At 39.3% G+C, this 20788-nt stretch overlaps 1 protein-coding gene across 1 annotated transcript in view; it reads left to right on the top strand.

Moving 5' to 3' along the window:
- Positions 1–20788, top strand: part of LOC110575939 (transmembrane 9 superfamily member 2-like) — a 77748-nt gene that overhangs the window by 8034 nt on the left and 48926 nt on the right. The window contains exons 2-6 of the mRNA XM_044911915.1: positions 69–136; positions 1473–1566; positions 4858–4985; positions 5283–5409; positions 18282–18409. Coding sequence (XP_044767850.1) covers positions 69–136; positions 1473–1566; positions 4858–4985; positions 5283–5409; positions 18282–18409 — 545 coding nt within the window. The remainder of the gene's footprint in view (positions 1–68; positions 137–1472; positions 1567–4857; positions 4986–5282; positions 5410–18281; positions 18410–20788) is intronic.

The raw sequence follows: 20788 nt of genomic DNA, 5'->3' as shown, positions 1-20788 counted from the left end.
ATGTATTTTGCAAGTGCTACCTTGTTTTATTTTGTATTATTAATGAGTGTTTTCTTTCCTTTTTGTAGTCATCAATAGCACTATTTGTAAATAGATTGGACTCAGCAGAATCTGTCCTACCTTATGAATATAATACGTAAGTTATAAGTATTATCTCTGATATAATTGTGGTTACATCATAATTATGATATTATTGTGTTAAAAGTGTGTTTTAAGCTTTTAAAGATAGTGGATGAAAGCCCTGGATATATTAAGAAATACAGTGGTAATTTTGTAATAAAGGTAACAGGAACAAAATGATTAAAATAGAGAGCTTTCAGTGTGAGGCAAATGCTTAAAAATTTAGGAAGTTGCCATACTTGATTTTTCTAAGAAAAGCAAATTATAAAGTTACTATATTTTGAACTTTAAAAAAATCATTGCAGAGTTGTAGTTTATTTTTAAAACATGGGATAGGGAGGTTTCTCTAAGGTTTTTATTTTTATTTTTATTTTTTTAAAAGATTTTATTTATTTGACAGAGAGAGACACAGCGAGAGAGGGAACACAAGCAGGGGGAGTGGGAGAGGGAGAAACAGGCTCCCCGCGGAGCAGGGAGCCCGATGCGGGGCTCGATCCCAGGACCCCGGGACCATGACCCGAGCTGAAGGCAGACGCTCAACGACTGAGCCACCCAGCTGCCCCTCTACTAAGGTTTTTAATGGATGCCAAGTGCTTAGTTTAGTAGTGAGCTGGTATCACATAATCAAAATTAAGATCAATCATTTTGAGAATAGCAACAAATGATATACGTTTTAGAAAAATGATTGTAGCTCGCTTTGGTATTACTTTATTTCCACTAATTAAACAGAAGTAAAATCAGATCTAATTTTCATTAAAATACCAGGTTTGAATGTAGGGTGTTAGCAGGAGCATTTAAAATATTATGCAAGCCTACCATTGATTTTATCGTCTGCCATTTTATATTCAATTTTATATATTCACATTTACTTAAAGGTAGTTGTAATTCTTTTCATGTAGTAACCATTTGATTTGTGAGTGAATCTGTGGGCATGTATTTGAGGAGGGATTTTATTGTTTAAGTTCCCCTTTGATCAGAACTGATAACAGCAGTTTCTAAATGTCTCAGGTTAGAATTAGTACAGATTTTAAACTATTCTTTGCTTATTTTATGTAATTTGAAGATTAACCCTGAAAATAACTGTTAGTTTTTTTAAGATTGTGATTACCTACATTACAAAAGCCAAGAGCAGTACCATGAGCATTTAAAATAATGAATTCTTAGTTATAAGAAGTTAAACAATTTAAAAAGAAATCTATAATGAGGTCTATAAATCATAATTAGACACCTTCTGGGTCATGTTTTTAGAAGTATCTACCATTAACAGTGGAGAGGCTTGACAAATTACAAAGATGTATTTCTTTGCTGAGATGTATATATATGTTTTTACCTTACTTGAACTTCTCCTCTAGCTTTGACTTCTGTCAAGATTCTGGAAAGAAAAACCCTTCTGAAAATCTCGGCCAAGTACTATTTGGAGAACGAATAACATCATCTCCCTATAAGGTTATTCAGATCTTATTTAATATTATTTTAAATTGAATCTTCTCAGAACTGGCTACTTAAAATTGTAGCAAAGAGTCTGTTTTATTTTTTATTTTTAAAAATTTTATTTATCTGACAGAGACATAGCGAGAGAGGGAACACAAGCAGGGGGAGTGGGAGAGGGAGAAGCAGGCTTCCTGCTGAGCAGGGAGCCCGATGCAGGGCTCGATGGGGGGCTCGATGCGGGGCTTGATCCCAGGACCCTGGGGTTATGACCTGAGCTGAAGGCAGACGCCTAATGACTGAGCCACCCAGGAACCCCAAAGAGTGTTTTAAAAGGAGGTAGAGAAAAAAGAAAGGAGATAGGATGTGGTGTTGCCAGAAGAATGCATGAGTATGTGGTCTTTGAACTATCTGCAGTAGGGAGTGATTCCACATAAAGATTTTGCCTTTCAAATTTTATTTTTGCTTAGTAAAGAAAAAGTTTACCTTATTGTCCCTGCATATTTCGGGTAGGGTGGTATAAGCAGATGTCATTGGACTGTCATTGTCTTATTGATTTTGCCTTCAATATCTTAATAGGTAATGGGTATAGAGTAAGGATGTTTTCATAAGCAGTTATGATTATGAAGGCATTAACTTTTTTTCTTCTTTTTTCCAAATTCATTGACATCTACTTGAAGTACAATAAACTGCTCATATTGAAAGTGTATAGTTTGGGGGCAGCTGGCTGGCTCAGTCGGAGGTGCATGCGACTCTTGGTCTCGGGGTCGTGAGTTTAAGCCCCACGTGGGGTATAGAGATTACTTAAAACTTTTTAAAAAAGTATGTAGTTTGCTCAATTTTAATTTATGTATACACTTGTGAAACCATCAGGCATTAACTTCTTTTAAAACTTTTTTTAAAGATTTTTATTCATTCATTTATTTTTTAAGATTTTATTCATTTGGGAGAGAGAGAGACAGAGCACAAGCAGGGGGAGAGGCAGAGGGAGAGGGAGAAGCAGGCTCTCCACTGAGCAGGGAACCTGATGTGGGACACGATTCCAGGACCCCGGGATTATGACCTGAGCCGAAGGCAGATGCTTAACTGACTAAGCCACCCAGGCGCCCCAAGACTTTTTATTTTGAAATAATGCTAGACAGGAAGCTACAAAAACCCCATGAACAGGGAGCTCTCGTGTACCCTGTGCCCAGGTTTGCCCAATGATAGCATCTTGCATGACTGTAGTACAATAGCAAAACCCAGGAACTGACACTGGTACAGTGCACAGAGCTTATTCAGATTCCACTAGTTTTACATGCATTCACTTGTGTGTGTGTGAGAGGGAGAGGGAGAAAGAATGCGGGGAGAGGCAGAGGGAGAGAATCTTCAGACTTCTTGCTGAGTGTGCAGCCTGACCTGGGGCTCAGTCTCCCAACCCTGAGGTCATGACCTAAGCTGAAACCAAGAGCCGGATGCTCAACCGACTGAGCCACCCAGGAGCCCCTGTCTCCTCTTTTACCCATTTTCTATTTGGATTGTTTGTTCCTTTACTATTGAGTTTTCAGAATTCCTTATATATTCTAGGTGTGATTCCTTTGTTGCAACAGTAGTTTACAAATAGTTTTTTCCCAGTCTGTAGCTTTTGTTTTCATCATCATCTTTTTTTTTTTTTTTAAGATTTTATTTTTAAATAATCTCTATACCTAATACGGGGCTCAAACTCATGACTCCGAGATCGAGAATAGTGTGCTCTACCAACTGAGCCAGCCAGGCACCTCTGTGTTTTCATCTTCTTAACAGAGTCTTTGACAGAGCAAACATTAATTTTTATGAGGTCAATAATCAAATTTCTTTTTTATGGATTGTGTTTTTGGTGTCAAGTTTAAGGACACATGACATAGCCTTTAGGTCTTGAAGATTTTCTTTTATGTTTTCTTCTGACACTTTTATAATTACTTTATATATTTAAGTCTGTGATCTCTTTTGAGTTATTTTGTATAAGGTATGAGATTTGGATTGAAATTACTGGATTTTTTTTTGTTTTTGCTTTTTGGCCTATAGATGTCCAGTTACTTCAGCATTATCTGTTGAAAAGACTGTCCTTCCTCCACTGAATTGCTTTTGCACCTTTGTCAAAAAAATCACACGGACATAGTTGTATAGATCTATTTCTGGGTTCTCTGTTGATCTATTTCTTTGGTCTGTGTGTCAGGCATTAGCTTTTTGATGATTAAAGTTGCACAAAATACCTCTGTGGAGTACCATTGTCCTAACAGAAAAGTGAACTTTTTCAAGAAATGCTGTCCCTTGGAATGAAGAACATGACAGTATAAGAAAGAAAGAAAGAAAGAAAGAAAGGTGACAGTGTTCTCAGCTGCCAATAGGGAACTTTTTGGTTAATATTTGTATGATTTCAGGATATGAGGTGCTAACTATAACTCTTTCATAGTTTATTCTTGTTCATTATTTCCTGATTAGTAACACCGGTACTTTATCCTGATAGCTAGACTTTGTAAATAAGAGGTTTCATATTAAAAGTATCAAATATTTTATTAACACTTTTTTGTTAACAGCTCTATTGAGAGATATTCACATACCAAGTAACCCACTTAAAGTGTCCGTTTTTTTTTTAAGTAAGCTCTACACCTAACATGGGCCTTGAACTTACAGCTTGGAGATCAAGCGTTGCATGCTGTATTGACTGAGCCAGCCAGGCGCCCCTTGAAGTATCCAATTTAATGTTTTTTATTTATTTTTTATTTTTTAAAGCTTTTATTTATTTGAGAGAGAGCACAAGCAGGGAGGGAGTGGGCAGAGGGAGAAGCAGACTCCCCGCTGAGCAAGGAGCCTGATGCAGGACTAGATCCCAGGACCCTGTGATCATGGACTGAGCCCAAGGCAGATGCTTAACTGACTGAGCCAGCCAGGCGCCCCTCCGATGTAATGTTTTTTAGTATATTCAGAGTGTTGTGTGACCATCACTAAAATCAATTTTGTTACCACTTTTAAGTGAAGGGTTCTATATCAGGGTGGTTTTAGGAAGCTACAGTGGATGTTATATCCTACCTTCTATGTTATTGAAGAAGGCAAATTCTTCTGCTTAGTGGTGAAAGCATGTTGTGTATGTGTGTGTGTGCGTGTGCGTGTGTGTGTGTGTGTAGTGTAATCATTTCAGGTATGAATTGAAACTCAAAGGAGATAGTGTTGAGGATGATGGCATACTGAAGTCTCTGAGGAAAAGTTTTATCTGTAAGGTAAAGTACTTATTTTGTGATACTTGTTTTTATAAAATTTAGTCAAGTCTTTTACTATTTTCTTTCTTAACAGTTTTCTTTTAACAAGACAGAAACATGTAAAAAAGTTTGTGTAAAATCCTATGATAGAGAAAATGAGGACCACAAGAAAAAGCTGGCTTTTTTGAAGAAAGGAATACAACTAAATTATCAACATCACTGGTAGGTTTGAAATAACACTGAGATAACATGACTTAATTTTTTAAGTCCTTTCAGAAGTAGTTTTTTAAAAAAAAGTTGTTTTAATACTTGAAATTGTATACTATTTTTGTGACTGATTAAAAATTTTAAGTCCTTTCAGTAGTTTTTTTAAAAAAGTAGTTTTAATAGATATTTGAAATTATATACTATTTTTTGTGACTTTGATTAAAAATTTGAACTTAAATATATGCAAGATGATGTTGCTATTGCTTCATGTGAAATGCTTAAATCTTTTATTTTTAAAATATTTATATTTAGGATTATTGATAATATGCCAGTAATATGGTGTCACGTTATTGAGGATGGAAAGTACTGCACACCAGGATTTCCGATAGGATGTTTTATTACCAAAAGTGGCACAGTGAAAGATGCTTGCGCTATCCACGTAAGTGTTGAGAACTTACTGTAGAAATATAAGTTGCTTATAATTTGCTTTCTATTATAATCACTTAGCAAACATTAATGGGACACCTACCATCTCCTAGGTTTTGGGCTAGGTGTTGGGAATACAAACTCAAGTGGACATGGTCTCTATCCTCTAGAAGTTCACAGTCCTGAGTAAGGAGATAGCCCTGTAGACAAATCAATACACTAAAATGTCCTATGATAGGAGATTAAGGGACAAGGAGGATATAATGGAGGGTATGAAAAAGTATATGTGAAATAAATGGGTGGGTGAGCATTTCTAGTAGGGAGATCAGTGTGATCAAGAGCTTGGAAGCCTGAAACAGGATGCTATGATTGGGGGACTGTGAGGAGTCGAACATGTCTGTGGGCATAAGTTTTGGGGTTTGGGTGGTAACAGCTAGAGATGAAGCTAAAATGGGAGGTAGGCAGAAGCCAGGTCATGGAGGGAGGTCCTGTGTGCAGTGGTAAGGAAAATTGTATCGATTGCCTCTAATGTGCCAGGAGCAATGTTATATTACTTTATACAGTGACTAATTTCATCCTTAGAACAGCCCTGTTGCTAGGATCTACTGCTGCCATTTTACAGATGATGAAACTCAGTCTCCGAGAGGCTGTGGCGTGACTAGAGACATACAGCTGGTTAAATGGCAGAAGTAGGACTCCAACTCAGATCTTTTTAGCTTGGAAGTCCCAGTCACACTGTTCTGCCTTGCGGTTCTCAGTCAGTGTCCTACTGGGCCCTAGACTAACAGGAGTGTCTTGGGGCTGCCATGGAGGATGACTAAGAGGCTGAATGGCTGTGAAAGAGCTCAACCAGGGCAGCACTGCCTTTAATCTGTTTTCTGTGTGGCGACTCAGTGTGGGTCAGCGATGGGGACAAAGGGGATGGGAGAAGGAAGAATATAGGATGACTGCCCAGTTTCTGGCTTGGTTGTCTAACTGATGATACTCTTAACTGTTTCTTTCCAGATAAAAGGGCAGTGCTTCTTAAATTTCACTCATTTATGCATTACCTTGGTGATTTTGGTCAAATCGGAGGCACCTATATTATTATTTATTAAATTTTTTTTGAGTTTATTTAGTTTTAGTAATCTCTACACCTACCTTGGGGCTTGAACTCAGGACTCCTAGATCAAGAGTCCACGTTCTTCTGACTGAGTCAGCCAGGTGCCCCTCAATTTTTTTTAAAGATTTTTATTTTTAAGTAATCTCTACACCCAACGTGGGGCTCGAACTTGCAACCCTGAGATCAATAGTCATATACTCTACCAACTGAGCCAGCTAGGAGCCCCATTATTATCTATTTTTGATAATCCATAACTTAAGTTTACTTAGAAAGGAAACTATAATATCCCAGAAAGTATAGGTTTAGTGCACTACTTATATTTTTAATTCATCAATTTCAAATATATAGATACAAAAGTAGAGTACAAATAGAGTACAAATTGTTTTTTCATCTGCTGCCTAAAATCATCTCCTATATCCCCAGTGATATGTATTCTTCACAATAGGAAACATTTAGGTAGGGAATATGGGAGGAGAAGCAACAAACAAATGCTTCATTGATAATTGATAATTCTTTTAAAGTAAGGGAGGAGGGGCACCTGGCTGGCTCAGGTCATGAGTTGAAGCCCCATGTTGGATATAGAGATTACTTAAATAAATAAATAAACTTAAAAAATAAAGGAGAAGTGGCAGAAAAGAGGAGTTAATGAATAGGAGAAATTTTGATTAATATAGTCTGTGTTTGATAGCATATATGAAAGTGGGTTCTTTGGGATGATGTAAAGACCACATTTTTGAAGGCCAAGTCTGTGAAGAATAAATGGACCCATAGAATGAAAGAGCTGCAGTTGGCCAGGGTAGCAGTAACTTTTATCAACATTTGTACCTTCACATTGTGCAACCACCTCCCCCATGGTTACAAAATGATACATGTTTATAAAAACCTCATACAACCCAGAGGTTTAAAGAGTACAAAGTGAGAATCTCTCTATAATCCACCTCAATTTTAATAGTATGAATACATCATTTCTTAATCTAAGTGGGATTATAAAATGTATATATATATTTCTGTAATCTGCTTTGTTTCTTTTAGAAGTTTATAATGGGCTTCTTTCCGTGGTCAATATCTATCTACCTACCTATCTATTCATATACAGATAGAATACAAGAACAAGAAAGTGTTTATGCTTTTTAGTAGTTTCATAATATTCCATTGTGTGGATGGAACATAATTTTTTAAAGGCTCTCTTTTTATTTCCATTTATTTTTAGAAGTTAATTTACTGGGGCACCTGGATGGCTCAGTCAGTTAAGTGGCCAACTCTTCATTTTGACTCAGGTCATGATATCAGGGTGGTGAGATTGAGCCCTGCTCAGGCTCTGTGCTCAGGAGGGAGTCAGAGCCTGCTTAAGATTTTCTTCCTCTCCTTCTGCTCCTCCCCCTGCTGTGTGCTCTCTCTCTCTAAAATAAATAAATAAATCTTTAAAAATGAGTTTATTTTTAAGTAATCTCTACACCCAACGTGGGGCTCAAATTCATGACTCTGAGATCAAGAGTAGCATGCTCTACCAACTGAGCCAACCAGATGCCCCATTTTTTCATTTTTTTGTAAAGATATTTTTTAAGTATTTACTTATTTATTTATGTAATCTCTACACCCAGTGTGACACTCAAACTCACAACCCTGAGATCAAGAGTCACATGCTCTTCCAACTGAGCCAGCCCCTGGAACGTAATTTTTTATCCACTTCACCATAATTAGGTGTTTTCAATTTTTGTTACTTAATAATGCTGCAGTGAACATTTATTTTTTATTTTTAATAGCTGTTTTCTTCCTTTTTTAAGATTTTCTTTATTTGAGAGAGGGGAGAGCACATAGGAACAGGGGGAGGGGCAGAGGCAGAGGGAGAAGCAGACATGGGGCTCAATCCCAGAACCCTAGGATCATAACCTGAGCTGAAGGCAGATGCTTAACTGACTGAGCCACCCGGGTGCCCCTGTTTTCTTTTTTTTTAAATTGAAGTATAGTTGATACACAATGTTAACATTCTTATGTCTCTTTGAGTCTCATCTGTAAAATGGGAATAAGAGTAGTATATACCACATAGGGTTGTTGTGAGGATAGATAGGATACTACTTATAAAGTACTCAGAGGGACGCCTGGGTGGCTCAGTTGTTTAAGCATCTGACTTTGGCTCAGGTCATGATCCCAGGGTCCTGGGATTGAGCCCCAGTCACTCCATGCACGCTCAATGGGGAGTCTGCTTCTCCCCCTACCTCTGCCCCTCCCCCCACTCTCTGCACTCCCTCTACTCTTCCACTCCTCCACTCCTGCTCTCTCTCTCAAATAAATAAATAAAATATTAAAAAGTGCTTGGAGCTGTGTCTAATACATAGTAGGCACTCAATGAATGTTATTGTACAAACATCTGTGTACTCTTGTCTAATTATTACCTTAGGATAAATTCATATAAGGGTAATTGCTGAGTCAAAGGATATGGACTTTAAAAAAAGCCTTTTTGTTGCGAAATACAGATCTAGAAAACCACACAGAACAGATATAAAGTTTAATGAATTATTACAAGGGGGAACACCTTTGTAAACCTCAAGCAAGTCAGGAAATAGAATTTGGCCAGCCACCCAGAAGGTATCAGTGTATCCCTATCCATTTACAACGTCCTTCCTTTTCCTAAAGTAAACACTCTCCTAACTTCTATCCTAATCACTTCCTTAAGTTTCTTTTCTAGTTTTAGACAATGTAGTTTAGACTTGAACATTTTATATGTCTTTTTTTTTTTTAAGATTTTATTTATTTATTTGAGAGCGAGAGTACGAGCCAGGGGCGAGGGACAGAGGGAGAGGGAGAAGCAGACTCCCTGCTGAGCTGTGAGCCCAACGCAGGACTCAATCCCAGGACCCTGGGATCATGACCTGAGCCAAAGGCAGACGCTTAACCGACTGAGCCACCCAGGTGCCCCTATATATCTTTTTTAAATCTTTTATTGTGAGCAATTTCAAATACAGAAAAGCTTAATTCATTATATAGTAGACACTCATATACCCAGCACCTAGATTCTAAAATTTTTTTAGAGTTTTATTTAAGTACTCTGTATACGCAACATGGGGCTCGAATTCACGACCCCAAGATCAAGAGTTGCATGCTCTTCCGACTGAGCCAGCCAGGTGCCCCCAATTAGCATTTTAAAATATTTGATTTATCACATGTTTATCCATTTGTCTGTCCCTGTATCATTCATCCAAATAGTGCTGCATATTCTTTTATTTCTTGAAAATTGACAGATGGATCCAGTGGCTTGATCAGATTCAAGTTTGATCTCTTTGGTGAGATAAGGTAGTGGTGTGTTCTTTCATCAAGAGGCAAATGATGTCTCCTTTTTAACAAATGGATTTATTATTTTAAAATTTTTATTTATTTGAGAAAGAGAGAATGGGGGGAGTGGGGGGAGTAGAGAGAGAGGGACAAGCTGACTCTGTGCTGAGTGTGGAGCCTGACGTGGGGCTCAATCCCATGACCCTGAGACCATGACCTGAGCTGAAACCAAGAGTCGGACACTTAACCAACTGCACCACCCAGGCTCCCCCCCAAAGTAGATTTATTATTTAGATCAGTTTTAGGCTCAAAGAAAAATTGAGAGGCAGGTACAGAGATTTTCCATGGTCCCCTTGCCCCCACATATGCATAGCCTTCCTCATGATCATCTTCGCTCACCAGACTGTGGTACATTTGTCACAATTGATAAACCTACATTCATACACCATTATTACTCAGCATAGTTTTCAGTAGAGTTCACTCTTGGTGTTGTACATTTTATAGGTTTGGACAAATGTGTAATGACATGTATCTACTGTTATGGTATCATACTGAGTAGTCTCACTGTCCTGCAAATCTGTGTTCTGCCTTTTGCCTATTCATCCCTCCCTCCCTCCCAACCCTGATGTCTTTTTGTCTCTCTTTTTGTTGTGACACATGGATCCATTAATTCTTTAGAGGTTGTGTCCACTGGAGAAATAGGGGAGTGTGGAGTGAGAGCTCCCGTCAACCAGAAAACAAAACTCTCCTCCCTGGTAATGTCTGTCTAGCACCCTCTACTGGCAGCACTTCATTCAATGCCTCCTTGCAAAGAAAAACAATTTTTTAAAAAGATTTTATTTCAGGGCTCCGCTTATTTGTTGCCTTTCTCTTAGCGATCAGTCTCTTTTTTTTAAAGATTTATTTATTCATTTGAGAGCGAGAGAGAGAGAGGAGGGGCAAAGGGAGAGGGAGAGAGAATCCCAAGCAGATTCCCCACTGAGTGCAGAGCGCAATGTGGGGCTCGATCCCAGGACCCCGATATCATGACCTGAGCCGAAACCAAGCGTCAGTTGCTCAACCAACTGAGCCACCCAGGTGTCCCAGTGAACAGTCTCTTAATGTTCTTTGTTGTCTGAGGTCTAAAAAATGTTGTCTTCCTATATTTTACCCATTTTTTTTTTAGTTGTTTAAAGTGAAAGGATAAATCTGGTCTCTCATTATTCCATCATGTCAGGAAGAGGAGGTCCAACTCCCTTGCTTTCTTTTTGCCTACCTTCCCTCAGTGTAACTTTGCCCAGCCCTTCTTACCTTTTCAGAACCTCTTTGTTTTAGATGTGTCTCTTGTATACAACATGTTGAGTTTTGCCTTGTATCTTCTGAAAGCCCTTTTCCTCTTAATAGGTGAGTCAAGCCCATTTACATTTACTGATAGACATTTGTTCTCACTTCTGTTATTTTATGCTTTGTTTATTATTTTTATAGTCCACGTTTTATTCTAAAACTCATATTTTCCAATATTTTAACATTTATGGAATCAGGATGTATCCCTTTCAGTTGATGGCTTGTCAAAGTTTAATTGGCAATGTTTTTTCCTAACAGCACATAAAATAGTGTTTTTTTAAAAGGATTTATTTATTTATTTGAGAGACAGAGAAAGTGGGGGTGGGGAGGGGAGGGAGGGGCAGAAGGAGAGAGATCTCCGAGCAGACTCTACTCTTTTTTTTTTTTTTTTTTAAAGATTTTATTTATTTATTTGACAGAGAGAGACACAGCTAGAGAGGGAACACAAGCAGGGGGTGTGGGAGAGGGAGGAGCAGGCTTCCCGTGGAGCAGGGAGCCCGATGCGGGGCTCGATCCCAGGACCCTGGGATCCTGACCTGAGCCAAAGGCAGATGCTTAATGACTGAGCCACCCAGGTGCCCCAAGCAGACTCTACTGTGAGCATGGAGCCCAACACGGGGCTCAATCCCACAACCCTGAGACCAGGACCCAAGCCGAAACCAAGAGTCAGATGCTTAACTGACTGTGCCACCCAGACATCCCTAAAAGAATGTTTTATAATTGGTGGCATTTTAGATTCCATAAAATGGAATTATTAGTCACCTCTTTCTATAAAGGGTCTCATACAGTTTCATGATTATGTGTCTAGTTAATAGACTTTTGTTTTGCTTTGTTTTTAATCTTTTCTGTATTTTTTTTAGTTTCCTGGATTGGTGCCTCTTATCAGTTCTGGAATTCTCAGCCATTGTCAGATACTTTCTTCTTTCCTTTTCAGACTCCAATTAAAGCTGTGTTAAATGTTTTTATTTTCTCCTCCATGCTCTTAACCTCCCTTCTGTATTTTCCATTTTTTTGTGTGTGCTGCGTTCTGGCATATCTTCTAGTCTAAAATTTTCTTCTTTACTTGTTTCTTCTCTTATAAACATTGGCATTGAGGGCACATGTTGTGATGAGCACCAGGTGTTGTATGTAGGTGATGAATCACTAGATTCTGCTCCTGAAACCAATATTGCACTGTGTGTTAACTAACTAGAATTTAAATAAAAACTTGAAAAAAATGTGTTATTACAATAACATTTATATCAAACATATTGAAATTTTGTTCTCACATTTTCAAGCCCTTTGCCTTGGCATCTGATAATCAATTTATAAGTTATTTCATCCATAAACAGACCTCAAAAATCCTGAAAAAAACCCCATAGGCATTGAATTTTTAATTTCAGTAATTTGCTTTCTCATTTCTGCAAGTTTTATTTTGTTCTTTTGCAAATTTGCTAAGTCATTATTTTATACTTTTCTATTTTGTGCACATACTGTCATGCTTGTATTTTACTTTAAGTATAGTAAATGTAGTTAAAATTTTACTTATTTTTATTTTTTTAAAGATTTCATTTAATTATTTGACAGCGGGAGACACAGCGAGAGCAGGAATACAAGCAGGGGGAGTGGGAGAGGGAGAAACAGGCTCCCTGCCAAGAAGGGACCCTGATGTAGGGCTTGATCCCAGGACCCTGGGATCATGACCTGAGCCGAGGCAGACGCTTAATGACTGGGCCACCCAGGCCCCCTATGTAGTTAGTTTTAAATCTGCTTCTGATGGGGCACCTGGGTGACTTAGTCAGTTAGGTGTCTGACTTGATTTCAGCTCAGGTCATGGTCTCAGGGTCATGAGATCGAGCCCCATGTCGGGCTCTGCACTGGATGTGGAGCCTGCTTAAAATTCTCCCTCTCGGGCGCCTGGGTGGCTCAGTTGGTTAAGCGACTGCCTTCGGCTCAGGTCGTGATCCTGGAGTCCCGGGATCGAGTCCCGCATCGGGCTCCCTGCTCCGCGGGGAGTCTGCTTCGTCCTCTGACCCTCCTCCCTCTCATGCTCTCTGTCTCTCATTCTCTCTGTCTCAAATAAATAAATAAAATCTTAAAAAAAAAAAAAAAAAAAATTCTCCCTCTCCCTCTGCCCCCCAACCCTGCTCTCGCTCTCTCTCAGCCTCTAAAAAAAATTATTTGTGGAGTTTCTTTGAGTCCTAGGATCAAAGTAGTTTCCTCCAGAGAAGATTTTCATTTACTTCTGCAGACATCTTTGGGAAATATCAGTCTGGGACCACCTTAAAGCAAATTCACAACTTGAAATTCCTAGGGCCACTTAGGTGATGGGAATCCACACTGCAAATCTATGTTAGGGCTGGCCCGTGGCCACAACTGTTCCAGGACAGTTCCCCCACTCCCCTTTTCTGTTTACCATCAAGGCCATCTTCCTTGTAGTCCATGGGGGGCTTGTGTGGAGAAGGTTTTCTTCTGGCTCATCTTTACCCTGAGGGTATTGGTTTTGTGAGGGGTCAATGGTCTCAGCTTAATGTGCAGAGGGTCTCATGTTAGCCTTCTCACCTGGGAGGGCCCTCCTTGAGGTCTCTCCTCCCTATCCCATGAGGCTACCCAAACCTAAGTTCAAGTTTGCCCAGATCAGCAGGTGTCCTCAGGACAGTAGCAGCATCAGTGCTCCCCTCACCCAGCTTACCTCTCTGGCTTCCTGCTTTCCCTTAGATTTGGCATGGCAGTTCCTTACTTTCTTGTCAGCTCACGTTTTGTTTTTGTTTTTAATTTAAAAGACTTTATTTTTTAGAGCAGGATTAGGTTCACAGCAAAATTAAGAGGAAATGTACAGAGAGTTCTCATATACCCCCAACCCCCATATATACATAGCCTCCTCCATTATCAACCTCCCCTACCAGAGAGTATATTTTATTTTATTTTTAAAAAAATTTTAAAAATATTTTTAAGATTTTATTTATTTATTTGAGAGAGGAAGCACGAGCTGGGGGAGGAGCAGAGGGAGAGGGACAAGCAAACTCTGCACTGAGCACAGAGCCCAATGTGGGGCCTGATCTCATGACCCTGAGATCATGATCTGAGCTGAAACCAAGAGTCAGACACTTAACTGACTGAATCACCCAGGCGCCCCTAAAAAGATTTTTATTTTTTTATTAACATACAGTGTATTATTTGTTTTGGAGGTACAGGTCTGTGATTCGTCTGTCTTACACAATTCATAGCGCTCACCATAGTACATACCCTCCCCAATGTCCATCACCCAGCCACCCCATCCCTTCCACCCCCCTCCACTCCAGCAACCCTCAGTTTGTTTCCGGAGATTAGGAGTCTCGTATGGTTTGTCTCCCTCTCTGGTTTCATCTTGTTTCATTTTTTTCCTCCCTTCCCCTATGATCCTCTGTTTTGTTTCTCAAATTCCTCATATCAGTGAGATCATATGACTTGCCTTTCTCTGATTGACTTATTTCACTTGGCATAATACCCTCCAGTTCCATCCACGTTGTTGCAAAAGGCAAGATTTCATTTTTGATAGCTGCATAATATTCCATTGTATATATGGACCACATCTTTATCCATTCATCTGTTGATGGACATCTTGGCTCTTTCCATAGTTTTGCTATTGTGGACATTGCTGCTATAAATATTGGGGTGCACGTGCCCCTTTGGGTCACTACATTTGTATCTTTGGGGTAAATACCCAGTAGTGCAATTGCTGGGTCAGACAGTAGCTCTATTTTCAACTTTCTGAGGAACCTCCATACTGTTTTCCAGAGTGGCTGCACCAGCTTGCATTCCCACCAACAGCGTAGGACGGTTCCCCTTTCTCTGCATCCTCACCAACATCTGTTGTTTCCTGACTTGTTAATTTTAGCCATTCTGACTGGTGTGAAGTGGTATCTCATTGAGGTTTTGATTTGGATTTCCCTGATGCCAAGTGATGTGGAGTATTTTTTTCATGTCTGTTGGCCATTTGTATGTCTTCTTTGCAGAAATGTCTGTTCATGTCTTCTGCCCATTTCTTAACTGGGTTCTTTGTTTTTTGGGTGTTGAGTTTGATAAGTTCTTTATAGATTTTGGAGTCCATAGTCTCATGGTTCGTCTCCCCCTTCGATTCCCCCCCCCTTCCTTTTTCCCTTCCTACTATCTTCTTTTTTTTTTTATTAACATATAATGTATTATTTGTTTCAGGGGTACAGGTCTGTGATTCATCAGTCTTACACAATTCACAGCACTCACCATAGTGCATACCCTCCCCAATGTCCATCACCCCATCCCTCCCACCCCCGTCCCCTCCAGCAACCCTCAGTTTGTTTTCTGAGATTGAGTCTCTTATAGTTTGTCTCCCTCTCTGGTTTCGTCTTGTTTCATTTTTCCCTCCCTTCCCCTATGATTCTCTGTCTTGTTTCTCAAATTCCTCATATCAGTGAGATCATATGATACTTGCCTTTTTCTGATTGGCTTATTTCGCTTAGCATAATACCCTCTAGTTCTGTAAAAAGATTTTATTTTTAAGTAATCTTTGCACCCAACCTAGGGCTTGAATATACGCCGAGATCAAGATTTGCATGCTCTACCAACTGAGCCAGCCAGGCACTCCAGAGTGGTACATTTTATACAATTGATGAACCTACATTGACACCCAGTGCCTGTAGTTTACATTAGGGTTTACTTTTGGTGTTGTACATTCTATGTTCATGTTGCTTTTATGAAGATATTTGTTATGTTATATTTACCATTTGTAGTTTTCAGCGGGAGATTTAGCCCAAATCGGATTGGAATTGGAAATCTAGAAGTTTTAAAGCATGATTTTGACATCTAGTAGGAAGGAAACTAACATTTAATGATCTCCTTATTCTGTGCCAGGTGCTGTGCTAGTTCTTTCCCTATAATTTCTCACTCAATCCACTTAACAATTTTATGAAGTAAGTGATGGTATCCCCATTTCAAGAAAACTAAGGCCAAGAAAGACTGACATACAAAAGATTATATGTGGCAAAATCTGAATTGCATCCCAGTGTTTTTTGATCCAAATTCTGTTCTCTCTGTAACATATGAAACTACCTCTTGTATTATTTGAGCCCCTGTAGGATATTAGCTCTTAGGGCATAGTTAAGAAGTGCTTGGCACATAATAGATGTTAAAAAATATTTGCTGAATGAATGAATGAGTGAAGCAAAGTTCCTAGCCTTGTAATCTACTGGGGAACACAATTGACTAGGGGATGTAAACGTGGAAATACACTGACTACAATTCGATGTGGTCATTGAGTGACTGGCATATGAGCTGAGTGCTATGAGAGCACAGAATAAAGAATTCTTTGTAGTCATTTAGCTGGTTACAAGTAGGGGCTGTGGCAGCAGATGAGTCTGGAGAGACAAGCAGGATCCAGATCCTTAAGGGCCTTGTTACCACTTTACCTCTCATATTGGGACTTTATGCCCAAGACTGGTTGAGATGCTTTTCATGGGTTGATTCAATCCTCATAGCACCCATGAAGATAGGTACTCTTATGTCTTATGATCTCTACATTTTAGGTGTGGAAACTGAGACACTGAGGGGCTAAGCAACTGGTCACACAGGCTAATACATGCCATACCTGAGCTTTCAACCTGGGCAGCTTGACTGTGGAGACCACATCCTTAACCACAATGCGGGGTTGCTTCTATTAGTACATACCATGGACAGCCGATACCAATACATGGTATACTCCATACTAGGACATGAAAATCTGCTAGCTGCATTTTATTTCTCTATGTGGTTGCACCATATTTCATTTAACTGTGTTCATAGACAGTCTTGGTGGTTTCTTGTCCTTTGCAATTATGGACAGCACTGCAGCAAGTAGTATGTACTTTCCAGCCCAAGCTGACTGTGCTGTTCCCCCATAGGATCACTCTTACCCTCTTCTGTTATTATTGTACTAAAGGATCTCTAAAATTCCTTCAGGGCATCACCCTCAGTTCTGAGATTTGCAGAGCCATAATTCTTTTTTTTTTTTTATTTAAGATATTTATTTATTTGACAGAGAGAGAGTGAGAGCAGGAACACAAGCAGGGGGAGTGGGAGAGCGAGAAGCAGGCTTCCTGCCGAGCAGGGAGCCCGATGTGGGACTCGATCCCAGGACCCTGGGATCATGACCTGAGCCGAAGGCAGACGCTTAACGACTGAGCCACCCAGGCGCCCTGGAGCCATAATTCTTAATCTAGGCATACTGCATGTTGTAGATTAATCAATATGGTAATTGACAAGGTTCATTTGGATTCATTTTCTGAAGATTGAAGGGCCTGGTTGATGTAATAGCTAATATTTATTGAAGGCTTCCTATGCCAAGCACTGCACTGAATACTTTACATACATTATTCTGTTAAATCCTCAACCATTCTATGAGCAATCCTATTATAGTTCCCATTTTTTTTTTTTTAGTTAAAAAGATATTTTTATAAGTAATCTCTACACTCAACGTGGGGCTCAAACTCATGACCCCGAGATCAGGAGTCACATGCTCTACCAACTGGGCCCCTGTTGTTCCCATTTGTAAAAAGAGGAAACTGAGGCTCAAAGAGGTTAAATGACTTGTTTGTGGTCAGATAGCTAGTAAACGCTGTCTGATTTCAAAGCTCATATTGCAAAGCCCTTTGTTTGCTAGGGCTGGCTAAAAATACACTACAAAATGGGTAGCTTAAAACAACAGAAGTTTGGGGCACTTGAGTGACTCAGTCGGTTAAGCGTCTGCCTTTGGCTCAGGTCATGATCTCAGGGTCCTGGGATCGAGCCCCGCGTCGGGCTCCCTGATCAGTGGGAGTCTGCTTGAGATTCTCTCTCTCCTTCTGCCCCTCCCCCCTTCATGCTCGCTCTCTCTGTCTCTGAAATAAATAAATAAATCTTAAAAAAACCAACAGAAATTTATTGTCTCATAGTTCTGGAGGCTAGAAGTCCAAGTTCAAGGTGTAGGCACGTTGGTTCCTTCTGAGGGTTCTGAGGGAGAACTGGTGGTTGCCAGAGGGGAAGGTGATGGGCGATGGGCAAAATAGGTGAAGGGGATTAAGTACAAACTGCTAGCTATAAAATAAGTTATGAAGATGAAAAGCATAGGGAATATAGCCAATAATATAGTGGATCCCATTTTTATTCCATGGTCAGATTTTATATTTTTTAGTTTCTGGGAAAAGTTCAAACTTCTTTAAAATTTCTGTGTCTTTTTGCAGCCTGAATTCAACAAAAGTAATACTTTCTACCTCTTCAACCACGTTGATATTATTATTATGTATCACAGGGAAAGTGAAAGAAATTGGGCTATTGCAAGATTGGTTGCTGCCAAACTTGACCCCCAAAGGTAATTATAGAATATCTTTTTAATTAGTTCCTTTAATTTAAAAATTAATTCAGAATGTAGACGTTCTCAACTAGAATTTTCATTTTTAGGGTACACATGTGATGTAACCTTAGACATACAGTTTGAAAAATTAAACAGGCAATTTATTCCCTTCTACCTATAGTTAGAGTTTGAATACCGTGTAATGTGAGGAAGAATTGACAGATGTGGAAGGGAAATAGACTTATTGAGGGCATCCTAACTCTCTTCTTTACTTGCTGCCATATGACAAAGAGCTTAGATTTAGATTTGTGTTTCTTCAGAGGACAGGTCTATTACTGGAGTCTATTCGGCAGGTATCAGCTGAATATAAGGAAGAATCTACTAACAATTAGAGTTCTCTAACAAATAAGCAATCTCAAGAATTAGCAGGTACTTTATCCCTGTACATTTATAGAAAGAGCCTGGATGACCTAGCTGTAAATTAGAACTCTTCAATTAGGATAGAGAGGGGAATATAGCACACGTGTATAAAATCATGGTCCATTATGGGCAAAATATTATAAAACCTGAAATACTAAGATGGAGGGAAGAAGTTATCCCTTGAAACCTACTTGCATATATTAAAGGAGGCCCATGTGGTATAGTTTTCTGAATACAGAACAAGGAATTAGGAAATTTGGATTTTAGTCTCATCTCTCCTGGTTCCATTTTGCAAGTCAACCCTAAGTTTGTAGAAATGGATCAGACTTCATTGTTTTTAAGGCTACTGCCCCATTTGACTTCTGCCAAGGTTCCATCTGGCACAGAGATTATTCCCAAAGGGAAAGAAGAGTTAGAGACTGTATTGTGCCAAGCTTTTGACCATTGGGTAGGTTAACTTGATTTGTCATAGGCTGAATTTCCTCATCTGTGAGAGGAGAGGACTGAATTAGGAGTTTTTAATATGGTCCCTGATATATCGAACTCTGGACATTTGTATTGATGTGTATTTTTCTGGGTAAAAGGGCCTATAGATTTCATTAAACAGACCCCAAGTGGTGAGGAACACTGGTATTTTCCAACTCTGGTTTATCTTAGTAAAAGGATATTCTTTTAAAATTAATGTCTATGTTAAAAATTTTGAGGATTATTTATCTTTGCAAGGTGTTGCAAGTAGGAAATAAAAGAAGGCTTAAAGGGATCAGAGTATATTTGTGAACAACAGGAAATAAACATAGCTACCAAGAGAGGCCAGGAAATACTAATCATTGTCAAGGGCAATCACCTATGCTTTTTGGTGTATGTCACTTCTGATATCTGGCAAGAGAATATTAGGAGCATGGACTGTGAGGTCTAACTCGGGATGGCTGCTCATATTCGAAGTCATTAGGTAGTAAACATACAGGGTATGATCATCCAGGCAGTTAGTCCCATCAGCTATATGAAAATCAAACAGTGCTTTACAGTTATATCTCATATTGTCAGACTCAGAGTAAAAAAGCCAAGAAAATAATTTTTTAGACTTATATTTATTCTACACTGCACATAGCAACAGTTTATGCATGCAATAAAACTTTTATCTAATCATTGTAAAGGTCATTTATGTGGGCCCCTTGAGAACAAGGACTGTGCTATAAATCATTTTTTTAGAATTAGGCAGTCTGCTCAAGGTCATAAGAAGTGAGTTAGGCCTAATGGTATTCTAGGCCTACAGTCTTGTGTTTTCTATTAGGGACTGTACCCAGCTAATTTCCCTGATGGTTACCATAGTTGATCATTTCTTTTTCCTATAATTACTTGCTTCATTTGGCTTTTGGATTACCATACTTTACTGATTTTCTCCTGTCTCACTGGTTGCTTATCAGTCTTCTCATTTCTCCAACATCTTCATATTGGAGGGCCCCAGGACTGAGTCTTTGAACTTTTTTTTTTCTTTATATATACTTACACATTGGTAATCTTATCCTGTCTCATGGCATTGGATCCTACAAGGACTCTTAGATCTGTAAACTTGTATATCTAGCTGTCTACTTGACATGACTACATGGATGTCTAGTAGGCATTTGAAATTTTTAGAAAAGATTTTATTTATTTGAGAGAGAGAGAGAGAGTGCACAAATGGTGGGAGGAGGGGCAGAGGGAGAGGGAGAAGTGGGCTCTCCGCCCAGGGCTGGATCCCAAGACCCTGAGATCATGACCTGAGCAAAAGTCAGACGCTTAACCCACTGAGCCACCCAGGTGCCCTGGCATTTGAAATTTAATGTGACCAAACATGAACTTGTAATCTTTCCTCCAACCTGTTTTTCCTGTTGTCTTCTCTATCTCAGCAAATGGCAACTACATCCTTCCAGTTGCTCAGGCCCCCAAACTATGGCAGCAACCTTGACTCCTCTTTATCATTTTTCACTCATACTCTGT

Source organism: Neomonachus schauinslandi, chromosome X (assembly GCF_002201575.2).
Source record: "Neomonachus schauinslandi chromosome X, ASM220157v2, whole genome shotgun sequence".
Lineage (NCBI taxonomy): Eukaryota > Metazoa > Chordata > Mammalia > Carnivora > Phocidae > Neomonachus > Neomonachus schauinslandi.
The sequence above is the reverse complement of the archived record's forward strand: the minus strand, read 5'-3'. Positions and strand labels throughout refer to the sequence as shown.